The sequence below is a fragment of the Acomys minous genome (assembly GCF_964271855.1).
Source record: "Acomys minous genome assembly, chromosome: 1".
Classification (NCBI taxonomy): Eukaryota; Metazoa; Chordata; class Mammalia; order Rodentia; family Muridae; genus Acomys; species Acomys minous.
Window position 1 is genome coordinate 154855707 of NC_140483.1, and position 16947 is coordinate 154872653.

The 16947-nt window shown below is 44.1% G+C and overlaps 1 protein-coding gene across 1 annotated transcript; it reads left to right on the top strand.

Moving 5' to 3' along the window:
* The first annotated feature begins 53 nt into the window (after window positions 1–53).
* PRPF4 (pre-mRNA splicing tri-snRNP complex factor PRPF4) lies at window positions 54–16947 on the top strand. The gene is made up of 14 exons (XM_084751100.1): window positions 54–192; window positions 879–1056; window positions 4393–4579; window positions 7139–7226; window positions 7777–7856; window positions 8009–8102; window positions 8580–8674; window positions 9846–9904; window positions 10944–11067; window positions 12408–12497; window positions 14642–14764; window positions 14878–14985; window positions 15070–15188; window positions 15569–16947. The coding sequence occupies exons 1-14, from the start codon at window positions 166–168 to the stop codon at window positions 15760–15762; spliced, it is 1566 nt and encodes a 521-aa protein (XP_084607226.1). The 5' UTR covers window positions 54–165; the 3' UTR covers window positions 15763–16947.

Below are 16947 nucleotides of genomic sequence, written 5' to 3' on the forward strand. Positions count from 1 at the left end.
TTGGCAACTACGACTCCCAAGACACTTTGCGACTCCCAGAGCACTGAGTACGCCCCCTGATATACTTCCGGCCAGTGACGCACTTCCACTTTGCTAGGCGCGCGGTGGACGGTCTGAAAGGCAGAACGCGAGTTAAGCTAGGGCCTCGCGGCTCCGGAGCCCGGCATGGCTTCCTCACGAACCTCTTCCACGGTACGAAGCTCCGGATCGTAGCTCAGACCGATCCTCTCCCAGAGAGGGCGGGGTCCCTGTGGGAAGGGGCCGTTACCTTTGCGGGTCAGGGCGGAGGAGGAGGAGGAAGGCTGCGGGACCGTGGTGCGGAGCTTAGCAGCCTTTTCCTGGCTTTCTAAACGCCTTCGTATGCTGCAGCTCTTTTTGCATCTCTCTCACAAAGCCCTGAACAGTGGACACTTTTTCCTCACTGCTCCAAAACACGGTGCTTTGACATCAGAACGTGTCTTGATTTAAACTGTATGAGTCGTACTTAGGATGAGGCCCTCCTACCTTCTAAAGGGCTCTGAAATATTTGAAATGTGTGTTCCAGTAACATTGTGGTTTGGTGCACCTAAAGCCGCCCTGATTGTTTAGGTGGTTCTTGGTATTTGCCCAGTGATGAACAGTTACTTTTGTAAAACCGGAGATTGCATTGTCGATACAGTAAAGTAAACGGGCCGCAAAGCAAACCATACCCATCAGACAGAAAGTGATGACTTTTATTTGTATGCCAAACTTAACGGGAGCCTAAACCCGCACGGAAGCAGTCTTGACCTTGTCCTTTAGTTTTTGGAGAATGTAAATGAAAGCTCAGCACTAGCTTCATTCTTTTGGAAAGCATAGTTTAGTAGGACGAAGCTTAATCTGGGTATTTGGTTTAACAGGCAACCAAAACCAAAGCACCTGATGATTTAGTCGCTCCTGTTGTGAAGAAACCGCACATCTATTATGGAAGCTTGGAAGAGAAAGAGAGAGAACGTCTGGCCAAAGGAGAGTCTGGGATTTTGGGGAAAGAAGGGCTCAAAGCAGGCATTGAAGCAGGAAATATTAATATAACCTCTGGTAAGATACAAACTGCAAATCATCTTTTTTTTTTTTTTTTAACAGTACCAAGAATCCAACCCAAGGTGGTTTGTGTGCTAGGCAAGTGTTTCACCACGGAAGCACACAGTCCCATCCTTTGGCTAGTCTCTTTCTTGCCTTTGAACTCCCAATACTCCTGCCTCCTCCCAGCACCTTTGATGATTCGCTTTCCTAATGAACACCTTCCCAAACCTCATAACATTAGGTTTATAGGGTCAACCCCTCTGTTCATCTGGGGAGCTAGTTCAGGTGGCCAAAGGCTTGCTGTAAAACTGCTAGGACCTGAGCTTGGTCCCCAGAACCAATGGTTTTTGTTCGTTTGGGGTTTTGTTTTGGTTTGGTTTTTTGTTTGTTATTTTGTTTAAGCTGAATGTGATGGTACCTATTTAGAGTCTCAATGTTGGGGAGACAAACTAACTTCCACATGCACAGGCATGCACACATACCCTTCTGCTTTTAACAATTGAGTCTATGACTCTGACTCCTTGGCATCATCCCGTGAGTGGCTTTTTGGTTGTTGTTGTGTTTTTGTTCTTGTTTTTGTTTTCTTTTTGCACAAATTACTGGTAATCTCTACAAATGTCTTCAGTGGATGTTTGGGTTCATCAGTTGTATTTGTCTTTGGGAGATGTAACCTAGTTCTGGCATTGATGTGTAACTGTTTATAATAGTCACTCCTTTACTCTCCTGGTTTGGTTTTGTTTCCTTTTTCAAGACAGGATTTCTCTGTGTAGCCCTGGACCAGGCTGTCCTCAAATTTGAAGGTTTGAGTAGCTCTGCCTTCAGAGTGCTGGGGTTAAAGGTGTGTGGCACCACTGCCTGGGTAATTTATTATGAGCATTTAAAACAGTTTTTTTTTAGGAACAAATAAAAAGGAAGCAAAAGATTCCAGTGCACTCATGGAGGCAGAGGCAGGTGGATCACTGAGAGTTCAAGGCCAGCCTGATCTACAAAGCAAGGCTACACAGAGAAACCCTGTCTCAAAAACAAACAAACAAACAGATAAGTGCCGAAAGGGCTCTGTGTGGCTTCTCACTGACCATTTGAACACTTTCCCCTACAGACACACACTGTTCTTAGCTGTCTCTGTCTTCATTCCCACCTACCTCCTGTTTTCATCCAAATGTCTGTGTTTGTTGTGAGTTTTAAAACTAGTCTCTCTAGTATCTAGAAAGCCTTATGGTCACAGGAATCTTGTTTTTCCTAGCCATTATTTCCTCTCTAACTAGTTAATGTGTGTGAATGCTCTTATAGGGGGACTATCTTAGCAGATAGCTTTGGCAGTTGACAAGTAACATTTCTGTTGGACTTTCCAAATAAGACATGTTCTAAGCTATATAAAGAGATAATGAAATAAATGGAAGAGGTGGCCCAGCTCTCCTGATTTCAATTTAAAACATCATTTGGGTTTATGTGATTGGCACTACTTAATAAGCTGGAAGTGGTAAGTTATAAAATATAAGGTAGATTAGATAGATAAAACAGTTATTTTATATGCATAGAACTTTTCAACTTATTAAAGACCCAAGCAAATTTATGTATTAATAAGATAGACATAATTGTTTATTATTAGAAAATTAAATCTTGGCTGAAATTTTAATATTGCAAGACATAGGGCTTTTGTTGTTGTTGTTGTTGTTGTTGTTTTGTTTGTTTTTGTTTTTGTTTTTTGAGACAGTCTCCCTGCGTTTGGCTTGGTTGTCCGGGACTCGCTTTGTAGACCAGGCTGGCCTCAAACTCACAGTGATCCTTCTTCTGCCTCCCGAGTGCTGGGATTAAAGGTGTGTGCCACCACGCCCAGCGACATAGGGCATTTTAAATGTTTTTCATGGTACTTGGATTTTTTTTTAAATCAGTAACTCAGATAGTGAATGTTTTTGTTGTTGGCCTTTCTTTCTGACAAGGTCCGTATGTGCCAGACTGTCCGCAGTCCCACTATATAGCCAAGTACGACACTGATCTCCTGGCCTTCTGCCTCCTCCCATGTGCTGAGATTACAGGTGTGCCCTGTCATTCTCAGCGTCTCCCCATCTTTCTTTTCTATTTTGCCCAAACAGCAATTTTATGTTTTGCTTTGGTTTTTGATATTTTGGTTTTGGTTTTTGGGTTTTTTTGGTTTTGTTTTGGTTTGGTTTGGTTTTTGGGTTTTCGAGACAGGGTTTCTCTATGTAGCCTTGGCTGTCCTGCTGTCCTGGACTCGCTTTGTAGACCAGGCTGGCCTCGAACTCACAGCGATCCACCTGCCTCTGCCTCCCGAGTGCTAGGATTAAAGGCGTGCGCCACCACGTCCAGCTCTGGTTTTTGGTTTTTTGAGACAGGGTTTCTCTGTGTAGCCTTGCCTGTCCTGGACTCACTTTGTAGACCAGGCTGGCCTCCAACTCACAGTGATCTGCCTGCCTCTGCCTCCCGAGTGCTGGGATTAAAGCTGTGAGCCACCACACCTGGCCCCAAACTTTTTTATTTATTTTATTTTTTATTTTTTGGCTTGTCGAAACAAGGTTTTTCTGTGTGGCCATGGCTGTCCTAGACTAGATTTATGGACCAAGCTGGTATCAAACTCAACGATCCAATCCTGCCTCTGCCTCTCCGTGTGCTGGGATCACAGGCATGGCTCATAATCAAACATTTTAACACAGTATAATCCAAAGATAATTCTTTTTTAGATTTATTTATTTATCATAACTACACAGTGTTTTTCCTGCATGTATATCAGAAGAGAGCATCAGATCTCATTGTAGATGATTGTGAGCCATCATGTGGTTGCTGGGAATTGAACTCAGGACCTTTGGAAGAGTAGCCAGTGTTCTTAACCTCTAAGCCATCTCTCCATCCCCAAAAGATATTTGATATTATTTGATACTCAATGCTGAGGAAATTAAATCTTTTTCCCTCATAACTGAGCCATGTGTTTGTATAAGAGCAAAAACCTTTATACAGTAAAGACATTGAATTCATCACATGTAATTGTCTCTGGGACAGTTTGAGGTAGTATTCCTTAGTGTTGCATGGCGCGGCAGACAGTGCGTGCATTGCAGAATTGTACAGTGTTTGGAACCAGGGCTGCAGCAAAGATCTGTGGTGCAGCCGGGCAGACACTGCCATAAACAACCGCAACTTGTTTTGAATTTGATTTTGAATTGTTGGTCACTGCACTTTCAGGAACCTTTCAGTATTGCTGAATGCTTTGTGAGCCCCATACTTAGACACTCTGTGGCACTCCATCCCATTTAAGAACTATACTCAAGGACACACAGACTCTAATTGGAAGTTATTTCTAATTGTTTCTTTCCCCCGTGTTGCCTGCTCTTTGCATAGGAGAAGTATTTGAAATTGAGGAGCACATCAGCGAGCGGCAGGCAGAAGTCTTGGCAGAATTTGAAAGAAGAAAGCGAGCTCGGCAAATCAATGTTTCCACGGATGACTCAGAGGTCAAGGCTTGCCTGAGAGCCTTAGGAGAACCCATCACACTTTTTGGAGAGGGCCCTGCTGAACGAAGAGAAAGGTGTCCTTTATAAATAGTTATACTTAGTATTTTTCTTTTAAATATGTTTCTAATATTATAAATTGTGAAGAAGGTACGAACTTCCTGTCAAACCCTTTCCTGTTCTGCTGTGAAGTTGTTTGTTTAATATGCTAGGTGGTGGGTTTTGTTTTGTTTTTAGTTTTTAGATATATTTTTAATTATTTAAATCTACATGTATCTGGGGATGTGCACAGGTGAGTTGGGGTGCCCTGGAAGCCAAGAAGAGGGTGTCAGGTCCCCTGGAGCTAGAGCTACAGGAAATTGTGAGCTGCCCGCCATGGGTGCTGGGAACTGAACTTGGGTCCTCTAGAAGAACGCGAAGTTACCCCTGACCTATCTCCTCTGGTCCTGCAACACCAGACTTCATTTTTTGTTTCTCTCTTACCTCTGAATGTTGTTTTATTTTGTTTGAGCATAAGTGCCACTTGTTCATAGACTCCTTTCTCCTATGGAGTAAGCCCCTCTGTTATTTCCTGTCAACGCCTTTTTAAAGGATACATTTTTAAAATTGTGTGTGTGTGTGTGTGTAAGCATGTGTGTGCCTTCATACACTATAGGGGCCATAGAACAACTTGTAAGAGTTGGTTCTCTCTCACTGTGTGTCCCAGGTGCCTACCCCTTGGCAGCAGGCACCTTTACTGCTTGTTGCCTGCCAAGTCTGTCCCTGAGGTGAATGCCTTGAATCCCACTACCACTACCTTAGCTCAGAGCCACCATTGTGACTTGGGATTGCTTAGCAGGAAAAGTCTGGTTTTTTACCTTACTCTCCCTCTTCTGCCTGTTGCCATATCATTCTCATTGCAGACCCGTCTCTGCACGTAGACAGCAGACCACAGCGTAGACAGCTCTGGTGACCGGGGCCCACTTGAATTTCCAGCTCCTCTATTCCATATTTCAGCTCTGCTGAGCCATTTGCAGGTCTAAGTTCAGCCTGACTCCCTGACTGTTGGCCTTTACGTTTCTTTAACCCTCAACTTCAACTGTTACTTTTCTGGTTTTGACTCTGACTTGAATAAGCACTTGACAACACCTTTTCTGTAAAGCCTTCTCTGATAAGTACCCCATAGTCCTCCCAAGCCCTTGCTCCACGCTTCCGTGTTCCCTTCATATCTTCTCACCACTAGTATTGGTGTAATGTACTGCTTGCTGTAGTCCCTTCAGAATTATCCTGTAGTTTCAGTTTTGTAGTTGTAGTTTTGAAACAGGGTCTCACTATATAGCCTTTGCTGGTCTGAAGCTCAACGCCACACCTGGCTTGTAGTTTTTATTTTATTGAAATAGGATTTCAGTGTGTGGCCTTGTTTGGCCTGGAAGTTACTTTGTATACCAGGCTGGCCTTAAACCCAGAGAGATCCACTTGCTTCTGCTCCCAGATGCTGGGATTAAAGGTGTGCACTATTCTTAGTCATTAGATAACTTTAGCCCTTGAGTCAGGGCCCTGCACATCATGGCATTAAGTGGATTCCAGCTGTCCTTAGATCCTAACTTGGCAGCAGTGTATAGTCCAGTTGACTCTAAATGAAATAGGATAATTGCTGAAAGCTGGTTTTAGAGAGCCTTCAAATAAGTCTGTGTGGAAAAGCTTAGTGAGTCTTAAGGAAGACCAGAGGAGTGTGAGAGGTGAAGGGGCTGCGGTTCACAGTGCTTCCCTTCACTTGCTTTTCCTGCTCTCTCTCATCCACAGTCATCTGAGGCCCAAAAATACTGACTAGGAAAACGGCAGAAGTAAACATGCTATAAGTTTAAAGTACACTGTTCTGAGTGATGCACTAAAATCTCACACCATCCAGCTCTGCCTCTTCGTCTGCTCTGTCCTTGCTGCCTCCCCATTAGTGTGCAGTATGGGAAGACATTTTGAGAGAAAGAAAGCAGACCCCTAATGTTCTTCATCTGCCGGATTCTCCATCCACACCGGCCGTGTGCTTCTCCTCCAGCTAACCAATGGCGGCTTTCCTCTCTTCCCTTCAGGTCTCTCCCCTTCTCTTCTTGGCCGTCCTTTTTCTTCCCAGAATTCCTCTCTCTCTCCTAGCCCCACCTATCTCCTGCCCTGCCCAGGTGGGATGGCTTTTTATTAAGCAAAGGTGGGTCAGACAGCAAGCAGTAATTAGCATCAAAATAAACCAGATTATCCCAACAGACCCTGTTCCCATAATTATAAAAATCTGTTTTGAGCTGGGCAGTGGTGGCACACACGTTTAATCCCAACACTCAGGAGGCAGAGGCAGGTGGATCTCTGTGAGTTCAAGGCCAGCCTGGTCTACAGAGTGAGTTCCAGGACAGCTAGGACTACACAGAGAAACCCTGTTTCTAAAAACAAATAAAATAAAATAAAAATCTTGTTTTGCTTTGTTGTTACTAACCTTTGAGTTAAACTGTATCATAAGGATGTATGAGTTGGGAAACAAACACAACTTAAGGCTCACACTCTCTGGTTGTAAGCTTTCAAGCATCTTGACACATCTCCCACAAGTGGTGATAGCCCTGCTGGGCCTTTTGGCAGTCTGTTTCATCTGGATTCATTTCTGACCTTCGTTACAGGTTAAGAAATATCCTCTCAGTGGTCGGGACTGATGCCTTAAAAAAGACAAAAAAGGATGATGAGAAATCTAAGAAGTCGAAAGAAGAGGTAAAATGTGGAGAAATTCAGTAATAGTTTTTTCCAGTGCTTTGCTCTGCTAGGGTGGGGGGAAGTGTCTACAGGCTCTGCCATTTGGGTCTAGTTGGTGGCACTAATTGATAATTCTTATATTGCCTGGGATGGTGCTGTAAGTTCTCTGTTCAGGAAGGAACTATGACACTGTCGGTGTGACTCAGTAAGAAATCAGAAACTAAGACATCATAGAAAAAATTAGGGGCTAGAGAGATTGCTCAGCCCTTAAGCCTGCACAGTGCTTTTCAAGAAGGTGTTCAGTTCCCAACACCTGAGGCCAACGAAGCACAACTGCTGAGCCATCTAACGCCATCTTCTGACCTCCATGGCACCTACATTCATTTGCACATCCCCCACATAGTCACATAACACATAGTTAAATAAACTTTTTGAACGAAAACAAAAAGTGACTAATAGGTCGATTGCCTGCTTTGTTGTATTGCAGAGCCCGTCCCCTTTGTAAGCAGTTATGAGAGAAAGCAGATGCACTTGACACCCAACATTTCTTCTGTTACTTCCTTTTCAGTATCAGCAAACCTGGTACCATGAGGGGCCAAATAGCCTGAAGGTGGCCAGGCTGTGGATTGCTAATTATTCACTCCCCAGGTAAGCGTGGTCCAGAAGAAAGAATTCTGTGATTTCTCTCAGGGACCAAGGGTAGGCTGTGGGTGGTGGCGTTTATTACAATAGGCTTGAGGAATAGAGAGCGTGCAGACCCTTGTTAATAGCTCCTTAGTGGTGATGTTTATGGATCACAGGGCAATGAAACGCCTGGAGGAGGCTCGGCTCCATAAGGAGATTCCTGAGACAACCAGAACCTCCCAGATGCAGGAGCTGCACAAGTCTCTCCGGGTAAGAAGCTCTTTGCGGTCCAGTCTCTTACATCCTTAGTGTCTGTTTTGGCCCTCCCATGGGATCCTCCTGATGGATCTGTGGTGTGGGAGGCACTGTCAGCTGTGCTAACAGGAGCATTCTTAACTCACAGAGCCCAGTGCTGCTCTTGACTGCGCCCTTCTCACAGGTCAAGCTGTGCTTTGCTTTTCTCTGTGGCTTTTGTTTGTGTTTAGCTGACATAAAAGCTGATGGGGCTGGTGACCAAGTGGCGTTCCAGATAAGCCTTGATTCCCTTATTTCATCAGCACCAGTGTCTTCTGTCAACAGTAGGCATTTAAAAGTCTTGGGGTGGGTTGGGCTGAAAGGCTGTTACCGCTGACACGTCCTCTCTCTCCCGTTCCCCAACCTCCTTTTTCCCAAGTAGAAAAGCCAAAGAACTCTTAGATTGGCCTATTAATGATCTCCTTTTTTGTTTGTTTCTGTTTTCTATTTCAGTCCTTGAATAATTTCTGCAGTCAGATTGGAGATGATCGGCCGATCTCCTACTGTCACTTTAGTCCCAATTCTAAAATGCTAGCCACAGCTTGTTGGTAAGTCTTCTTTTACAATAACATTTTCCTAAATTGGGCATTGGTTCAGGAAGGAAAACATGCCTGTGTCTCAGATATTTTTCCCTCCGTCCTCTTCCTCTGCTTCCCACGAACAGGTGCCATGCCTCTGCCTGCTTAGTTGCTTCTTACAGAGATCCATGACATGACATGACATGTCTGTTATGTTCTTCCACTAGTGTTCTGGAGTAGTTCATGTGGGAACTTTATAGACCAAGTAGTTTTCATACCTTAGTCAGCTTTTCTTTCTTAGTTCTGTGATCTCAGTGAGGTAGTGCCCTTATCTGTACCTTTGGTAAAGTAGTAACGTTTGTCAAGCACCTGGTAAGAACGGGGTAAATATTAATTACTAGCCTTACCTTTGTCTTGCATATGTTACCATATACACAGGAAACTCAAGATGTGTGATCACTTTGGTTTTGGGGTACTGGTGTGTGGCTCTGTGTTCGTGTGGGTGCGTGCACGTGTGCACATGGAGGCTGGAAGCCAGTGTTGTATGTCATCTTCCTCCCCTGATGGCTCAACATTATTTTTGAAACAGGGTCTCTTACTGAACCTGAAGTTATCAGTTCACCTAGACTGGCTAGCCCGTAAGCCCCAGGGACCTCTCTGCCTGTCCCTGTGCTGGGCTTACAGACATACATACCCAGTTTTTACATGCGTTCTAGAAATTTGGACTTGAATCCTCATATTTGCATAGCAAGTACTTTATTGAATATGTGAACCATTTCTTGGGCCCTATTTCATTTTACTTTTACTTTTTTCTGGATCATGGTTATCTAATGAAAGAGAAAGCATCATTGACTGCAGAGAAATTGCTTCAGTGGGCAGAAAGAGAAGCTGTGGTTGATGAGAAAGCTAAAGACTAAATACTTGGGAGATAGCAAAATGCTGCTCAGAAGTCAAGTCCTGTCATTAATGACCCAATTTAACACGTTCTCCCTTCCCTTGCAAGTTGACCTGGGCATTAAGAGTAGCCACTTTCATTCCATGATGGTCTAGAAGAGGCCTGAGAGCTGCTGTCGCTTTTTCTGATAGCCTCTGTTGAGTGTATATGGGCAAGACAGCATTGTCCTTTAATATTTATGTTACGAAGGTGCCTTTTCCTTCCCAGACCAACCCTGGCTGAGATGCTTTCCTTTGTGTTTGATAGGAGTGGGCTCTGCAAGCTCTGGTCTGTCCCTGACTGCAGCCTCCTTCATACTCTTAGAGGTGAGTTATTTTGGTTGGAGTTCTCATTCTTTTCCCAGCAAACTGTTAAACAGTGAAACTCCAGTTGGCACTCAGATACAATACACAGCATTGCTTCTGCCTGTGTGTCTGTGCTTGTGTGCTCTGTGAACATATGTAAGTGCCATCAAAGACCAGATGAAGGTGTCTGCTCCCCTGGAGCTGGAGTTACAGGCAGTTGTGGGTTCTGGGAACCAAATTCGGTCCTCTGCAAGAGCAGAGCATTTTTACTTGAGTGGATGTGTCTGGGTTATCGCTCCACCACACCAGATATGATGACTTCACCTTCATGCAGTCTGCCCTCCTGTCCGGCCATACTCTGGCTTTAACAGCATCTAAGTCAAAAGGCACAAAGGTTTTGTGGTTTACATTTTTGGTTCGGCTTAATCTTTTGAGATTGGAGTCTCACTCTTTCCCAAGCTAGCCTTCAATTCAGTATCTTCCTGCCTCAGCCTCCCAAGTGCTGGATATAGTCCGCTAGGCCAGTTTCTGCCCCCTCCCCCTTTTTTTCCTCTTAAATTTAAAAAAAAAAATGTAATTTGAGTATTTGTTTAAAACTTTGGGGGCTGCATGTGCTGCTCTGAGAAAGAACCTGAGTTCAGTTCCCAGCATCCACACAGGTGCCTCACAGCTACCTGGAGTTCTGGCTCCAAGGGCTCCAGTGATCTCCATAGGCATCTGCAGTCATGTGCAGACTCACATAAATACACATAATTTAAAAATAAATCTTAAAATATAAATAGATGAGCATGGTGTCACACACCTTTAATCCCAGCACTCAGGAGGCAGTGGTAGGTAGATCTTTGTAAAGTTGAGGCCAGCCTGGTCTTCATAGCAAGTTCAAGGTCAGCCAGGACTGCGTACAGAGTCCCTGTCTCAAAAATAAATATGTGTTCTTTTTTAGTAGTTGAACAGTCACTTTAATACTGTCTGTTCCCGTTTCCTAATAATGTACTTTCCATGTTGTTCATAGTAGTCTCTGCTCACAGCTTACAAACTTTGCTCTCTTATATTTCTTTAGGCCATAACACAAATGTAGGAGCAATTGTATTCCATCCCAAATCCACTGTCTCACTGGACCAAAAAGATGTCAACTTGGCCTCTTGTGCTGCTGATGGCTCTGTGAAGCTCTGGAGCCTTGACAGGTGATTACTGCCCTTCTGTAGTCCCTGCTGCCTCGCCTAACGCTGCGAGGCGCTTGACTGGCCCTCTAGGACTGAAACTGTGACGTTTAACCCCAGACATGCCCCAAGAGTCCAGGGAAGTCACTAAAAGGAGATACCTTTCTTAGACCTTTTTTCTCCAAGCAGGTGTGCTGTGATCTTTTTTCCCCCCTCACTGACTTAGAGCTGCAGTTTTTGCCTTTAGCATAGTAGCTGCTGATTCCCAGTTACCATTATTCTAAAGCAATCCAGTTTACCCTGCATGGTAGGTTATCATTGGAGAAATGTTTATAGATAGGCTAAAGATGATGGATCATCTTGCTGTCCTCTTGGGTCTTAGCACACAGCCACAGAGGAGAGGAAAGGGAGGTTCTATCTGGTGGTACAGGCCACTGGTGTCATCTCTACCCAGGGGGTATTTTCCAACTACTGCACATTTTATTTCTTCATGTGGGTGTTTTTACTAGTCCACTCAAAATTTTGGAAGCATACTACTGTGATCTGAAAGACATTTGAATACTCATTTTTCTTACCTAGGGAAAGCATAGGAAGGTTTTTAGTCCAGTATTTTCTAAAAGCGCTAATTAGCATCTGCAGTCTTTGCCAGATAGGGTCTCAGCTACTAGCACAGCAGCTTTAATTGGCTTTCGTAATATTTAGCAATGTTTATTCCCATGGGACACTGGTTGGGTTTGTGTGGCTCACTGACAACACTCCCTACTAATTGCCCTCTTTAGGCTCATGTTTATTTCCTCTCTCTGGCATTTCAGCCTTTCTGTTGTTGCTAGGTAGCAGAAATTAACAGTCACCCAGAAGACACTGAGTCACTCCAGCCTAGGATTCCTTTTTCCATTTGGATCTTTGAACAGGCTAAGGGTTAAGAAAGATTATCTGGAACCCACTTAAACCAAAACTGATTTCTGTATCCACACCTCCTCCAAAGTGTATTTTCTTTTGAAGCCAAGCACTGCTTTGATGCAGTGGAGCTGCTGCTCATCAGTCTGAAGAAGTCTTCTCTAATCCTACATGGAGAGTTTGTGGACACACTGAATTGAGATAGTGATCACTTTGCCCTGTGGTCACAGAAATTATCCTCTATTTTATAGAACTTGAGCAAGTAGCTTAAATTACTGTTATCCCAGGATTGTAGCCCTTTGCACAGAGCCTTGTGCAGGGTGCTGTCAGCTCCTTGAGCTGCCCCATGGTATTACCTGTGTACAAACTACAGAGTGGCTACGTCTACACGGCAGCAAATAGACTTAGTGGGCATCTGCATGGCTATTAAGATGTGTTAATCCTTATATGTGTTTGCTTCTCTTCAGCGATGAACCAGTGGCAGATATTGAAGGTCATACAGTGCGTGTGGCTCGGGTAATGTGGCATCCATCAGGGCGTTTCCTGGGCACAACCTGGTAAGCCATCGATTACTGTTCAGTTTTTATAGGCCTGTTGGTTTTGATAATCCTTTTCAGTTATCTGCCAAGTAAATTTTTAGAGCAAGGATGTTCAACTAGAATTTCTCAAGCTTCAGTAATAAAGTCAGAAAAAGAGTATGATATAGTTGGGGCACAGTGTATTTACTTTCATGTCCTACTGAGTGTGCTATGCATTCGACTGAAGTCTCCACTGGTGTGATGGCACATACCTGTGATCCTAACAGGCAGCAGGTTGAAGCAAGAGGGTCATAAGTTCAAGGCCAGCCTATATATTCTTTATAGCAAGACTATAAAAAAACAATGGGCTGGAAAGATGGCTCAGAGGGTAAGAGCACTGTCTGTTCTTCCAAAGGTCCTGAGTTCAATTCCCAACAACCACATAGTGGCTCACAACCATCTATAATGAGATCTGGTGCCCTCTCCTTGAGTTCAGGCACACATTTGGGCAGAATATTGTATAAATAGTAAATAAATAAATCAAAAATAAAATAGAGCTGAATGATTGCAGCACATGCTTTTAATCCCAGCACTCAGGGGGCAGAATGCCTGAGTTTGAGGCCAGCTTAGTCTGTAGATTGAGTTCAGGACAGCCAGGGAGCCAGGGCTACACAGAGAAACCCTGTCTTTTAAAACAAACAAAAACATTAAGTAAAATTTCTCTGTGCTAATATGTTGGCTTCTTATTATTATGTAAGTTTAGTGAGGCTTAGTTCTAAAATCTTTTTCTTTCAGGTTTAAGCAGGATACACTTAACTGACAAGTACATACCATGTGTCCCACCCCAGGAAGTTCTCTCCCACTCCTCCTTAATCTCCCCCGCAGCAGTCTCCGATTTGATTTCTGTTCGTTAAGCCTGTTTATACCCATTGGTGGTGTTAAGCTGAGCTATAGTCTATTGTGTGTCTCTGCTACAGTTTATACATGGACACATGGGCATGTTTCTAGGTTGTGGCTAGTTAAGATAAAGCTACTATAAATATTGTTTTATGTGTATGGGTGTTTTGCCTGCATGTATGTCTGTGTACATCATGTGCCTTGTGCCCACAGAGGACAGAAAAAGGCATCAGATCCCCTAGAATTAGAATTTCACATGGTTGTGAGCTACCTGTGGGTGCTGGGAATCATTTGGATCCCCTGAAACATTTAGGCAAGCTGGGTTCAGTGCCACATGCTTATAATCCCAGCACTTAGCAGGAGGACCTCAAGTTGGAGGCCAGCCTGGGTGGGCTTCATAGTGGGACCCTGTTCCCTAGGAGACAATCTTAGGAACAGCTGCGTTCTGTCCGCTCATTTTATAGCTTTCTCTGTGTTTGCTGTTGTTACTCCTCCTGTTTGCCACTGAAGCTAGCACGTAGTAATGTCTTCTTTAGTGTTACTCCCTGATGACTGTGCTGCTGAGTATTTTTGCTTTGTAAATATGCTGTACATCCTGGGCCTCTCTTCTTTTGTGCAGGGGCCAGTTGCTTTGCCATGCTTGAGTTTATCTATTTTGTATTTGTATACCATAGCCTATTTGCTACCATCATTTAGGGTTTCTATTAAAATTGCTTTAGCACCCTTAGTGAAAACATTCTGATCATATATGTTTGGGTCTGCTCTGTTTGTCTATTTGTTCACCTGATTGATTGATTGATTGATTGATTGATTGATTTTAATGCCCAACATCCAGTTGAGACTCCAGTAAATATACCAATGCTTGATGACTGATGGGATAAAGCAGTGGGATGAAGGGGTGGGTAGGGGAACAGTGCAGTTGTTGCTGGACCATTCTTTAAGAATTTGGTTTTGGTTTTATGCTTGTAGTTCAACCCAGGGCCCTGCACATACTGGGCAAGGCTCCCCTACTGTTGAGCCCCAAACCAGGGAATTCTTTTTTTTTTTTTTAAATAGCCACTAAAGCATAGAATGCTCATTGTCTTCCAACTGTCACCTAAGACAGATAGTCTTGGATGGTGAGGTGTTGTTCATCTCTGAAAGGAACTTACTGTTAATACGGCTGAGTTAGCAGTTTCACGAGCATAGGCTAACTAGTTAATTTATAGTACCTTGTCATATTAGACACCAAGTCCGTCTGCTGGTTGATTATTGGTGTGATTTATTTTACTGTATTTGTTTTTAAGTTATGACCGTTCATGGCGCTTGTGGGATTTAGAGGCTCAAGAGGAGATCCTGCATCAGGAAGGCCACAGCATGGGTGTGTATGACATTGCCTTCCATCAAGATGGCTCTTTGGCTGGCACTGGGTAAGACTTCCTCCACAAAGCAAGGAGTGGGCAGCTCAGTAGTCTCACCTCTTAGGCATCCCTGTTTCCATGTCGAACTGGATCCAGTATACTCACATATGTCGTTTCATCAGGGGACTGGATGCCTTTGGTCGAGTTTGGGACCTACGCACAGGACGTTGCATCATGTTTCTAGAAGGCCACCTGAAGGAAATCTATGGGATAAATTTCTCCCCCAATGGGTAAAGCACGCTCAGTGAATGGGGGAGGGGGGTCCTGGTCAGACAGTGCTCTCTGTTTCTAACTATGATACTTGTGATCCTCAGCTACCATATTGCAACTGGCAGTGGTGACAACACCTGCAAAGTATGGGACCTTCGACAACGACGCTGCGTCTACACCATCCCCGCCCATCAGAACTTAGTGACTGGTGTCAAGTTTGAGCGTAAGCTTTTCTCTTGTTCTCAGCCTTAACACCAGACAGCTTTGCTTCAAGGAATACATGCTAGGTGTTAGACTCACTTAGACATGGAACCTCTGGTAAAGAAGCAAATTTTCTTTTCCTTCCCTCTGCCGTACCCGTAGACCAAGCTGTGGCAAAGCTGCTTCTTGAGGCAGAGAGTTTTGTGAAGGCCCCGTTTCCCTGTTAGCCAGGCACTAGGTGCTTGATGTTACTGAACAGACTGTCCCTTATCTTAGAGGCCCCTCAAAATGTAGAATACACGTGTCCTTTCAAAATAATGTGTTTTGCCAGTTGTTTGTGGGGTTTTTTTTAGCTCTTTCTGAAGACGTGAATTCTTGATGTTTGCTTTCTGTCTCCTACAGCTATCCATGGAGACTTCCTGCTTACAGGTGCCTATGACAACACAGCCAAGATCTGGACCCACCCAGGCTGGTCCCCACTGAAGACTTTGGCTGGTCATGAGGGCAAAGTGATGGGCCTAGACATTTCTTCTGATGGGCAGCTCATAGCCACTTGCTCATATGACAGGACCTTCAAGCTCTGGATGGCAGAGTAGGCAAGACCATGGGAGGAAGGACTCAGACCTTGTGTTCTCAGCAAGGAGCCGTTTTCCTCAAAAGACAAGTATTCTGTTGTGTTCTATCATGTTTTCTGCTACACGCCATGTGTAGGATTGGATTTCACATCAGCCCCACTTCTGAGGAAGAGCTAGTCCTGGGTGATGGCAAACCCTCCATGGTTAGAACGCAGCTCTCGTCCTAGGTTCTGCCCTAAACTGTGTAGATGGTGTTAGACTTAGTACTTTTAATTGCCTCTCACCTCACAGCACTGAGGAGTGTGTCTATTCTTTCGTTTTTTTTTTTTTTTTTACTTGACATTTTGAGACAGGCTCTGTCTTGGAGCTTGGTGTATATGTCAGGAAGTCTCACATTATAACTGTTCCTCCTGCCTCTGCCTTTCAAGTGATGGCATTACAGACGTGCTGTTGCGCCTGGCAGTTGCTTTTTTTTTGTTTTGTTTTTTGTTTTTTGTTTTTTGAGACAGGGTTTCTCTTGTCCTGGCTGTCCTAGACTTAGACCAGGCTGGCCTCAAACTCACAGAGATCCACCTGCCTCTACGTCCCGAGGTGTTGGGATTAAAGGAGTCCACCACCATGCCTGGCTGGCAGTTAACATTTTTAATGCTTGCATTTGGCTCTATAAAACATGGTATGTGCTTGGGACTACATGTGACCCAGCAAGCAAAATGGCTGAACTGTATTTGACATCTCCCCAGTTATGAGGGCATGTCACTGCCTTTACTTGAGCAGTGCCTGATGGCAAGCTCCTCTCCTCCTGAGAGTGAGGTATGAGCAGCAGGCTGTGGCTATGTGATGCCCCTGCAGTGAAGATGATTCCCGTCTTCGTATGGAGCTCACAGAGGATGTCGACTCCATCGAGGAACTCAGAACTGAACACTTGGCCTTGTTAGGGGAACCTCTTTGAAGTTTGGCGTCCTTCTTGATAAAACAGGGCATTGTATCCAGGCTCAAAGGAGTTTTTAGAAAACAAATCTGATGTCTCTTATACAACCTCCTTCCTGTTGGTTATTTAAAGGATGTACTTTATGTATTAAAAGATACTAAATATCAAAGTAACTGGAAAAGAAATCCTAATTTATGGTTGGGGATGCCCAAACAAACTTTTTAAAAGTACACTTGCTGAGAGCAAAATTCTAATATAAAAGCTGTTTTTTGTTTTTT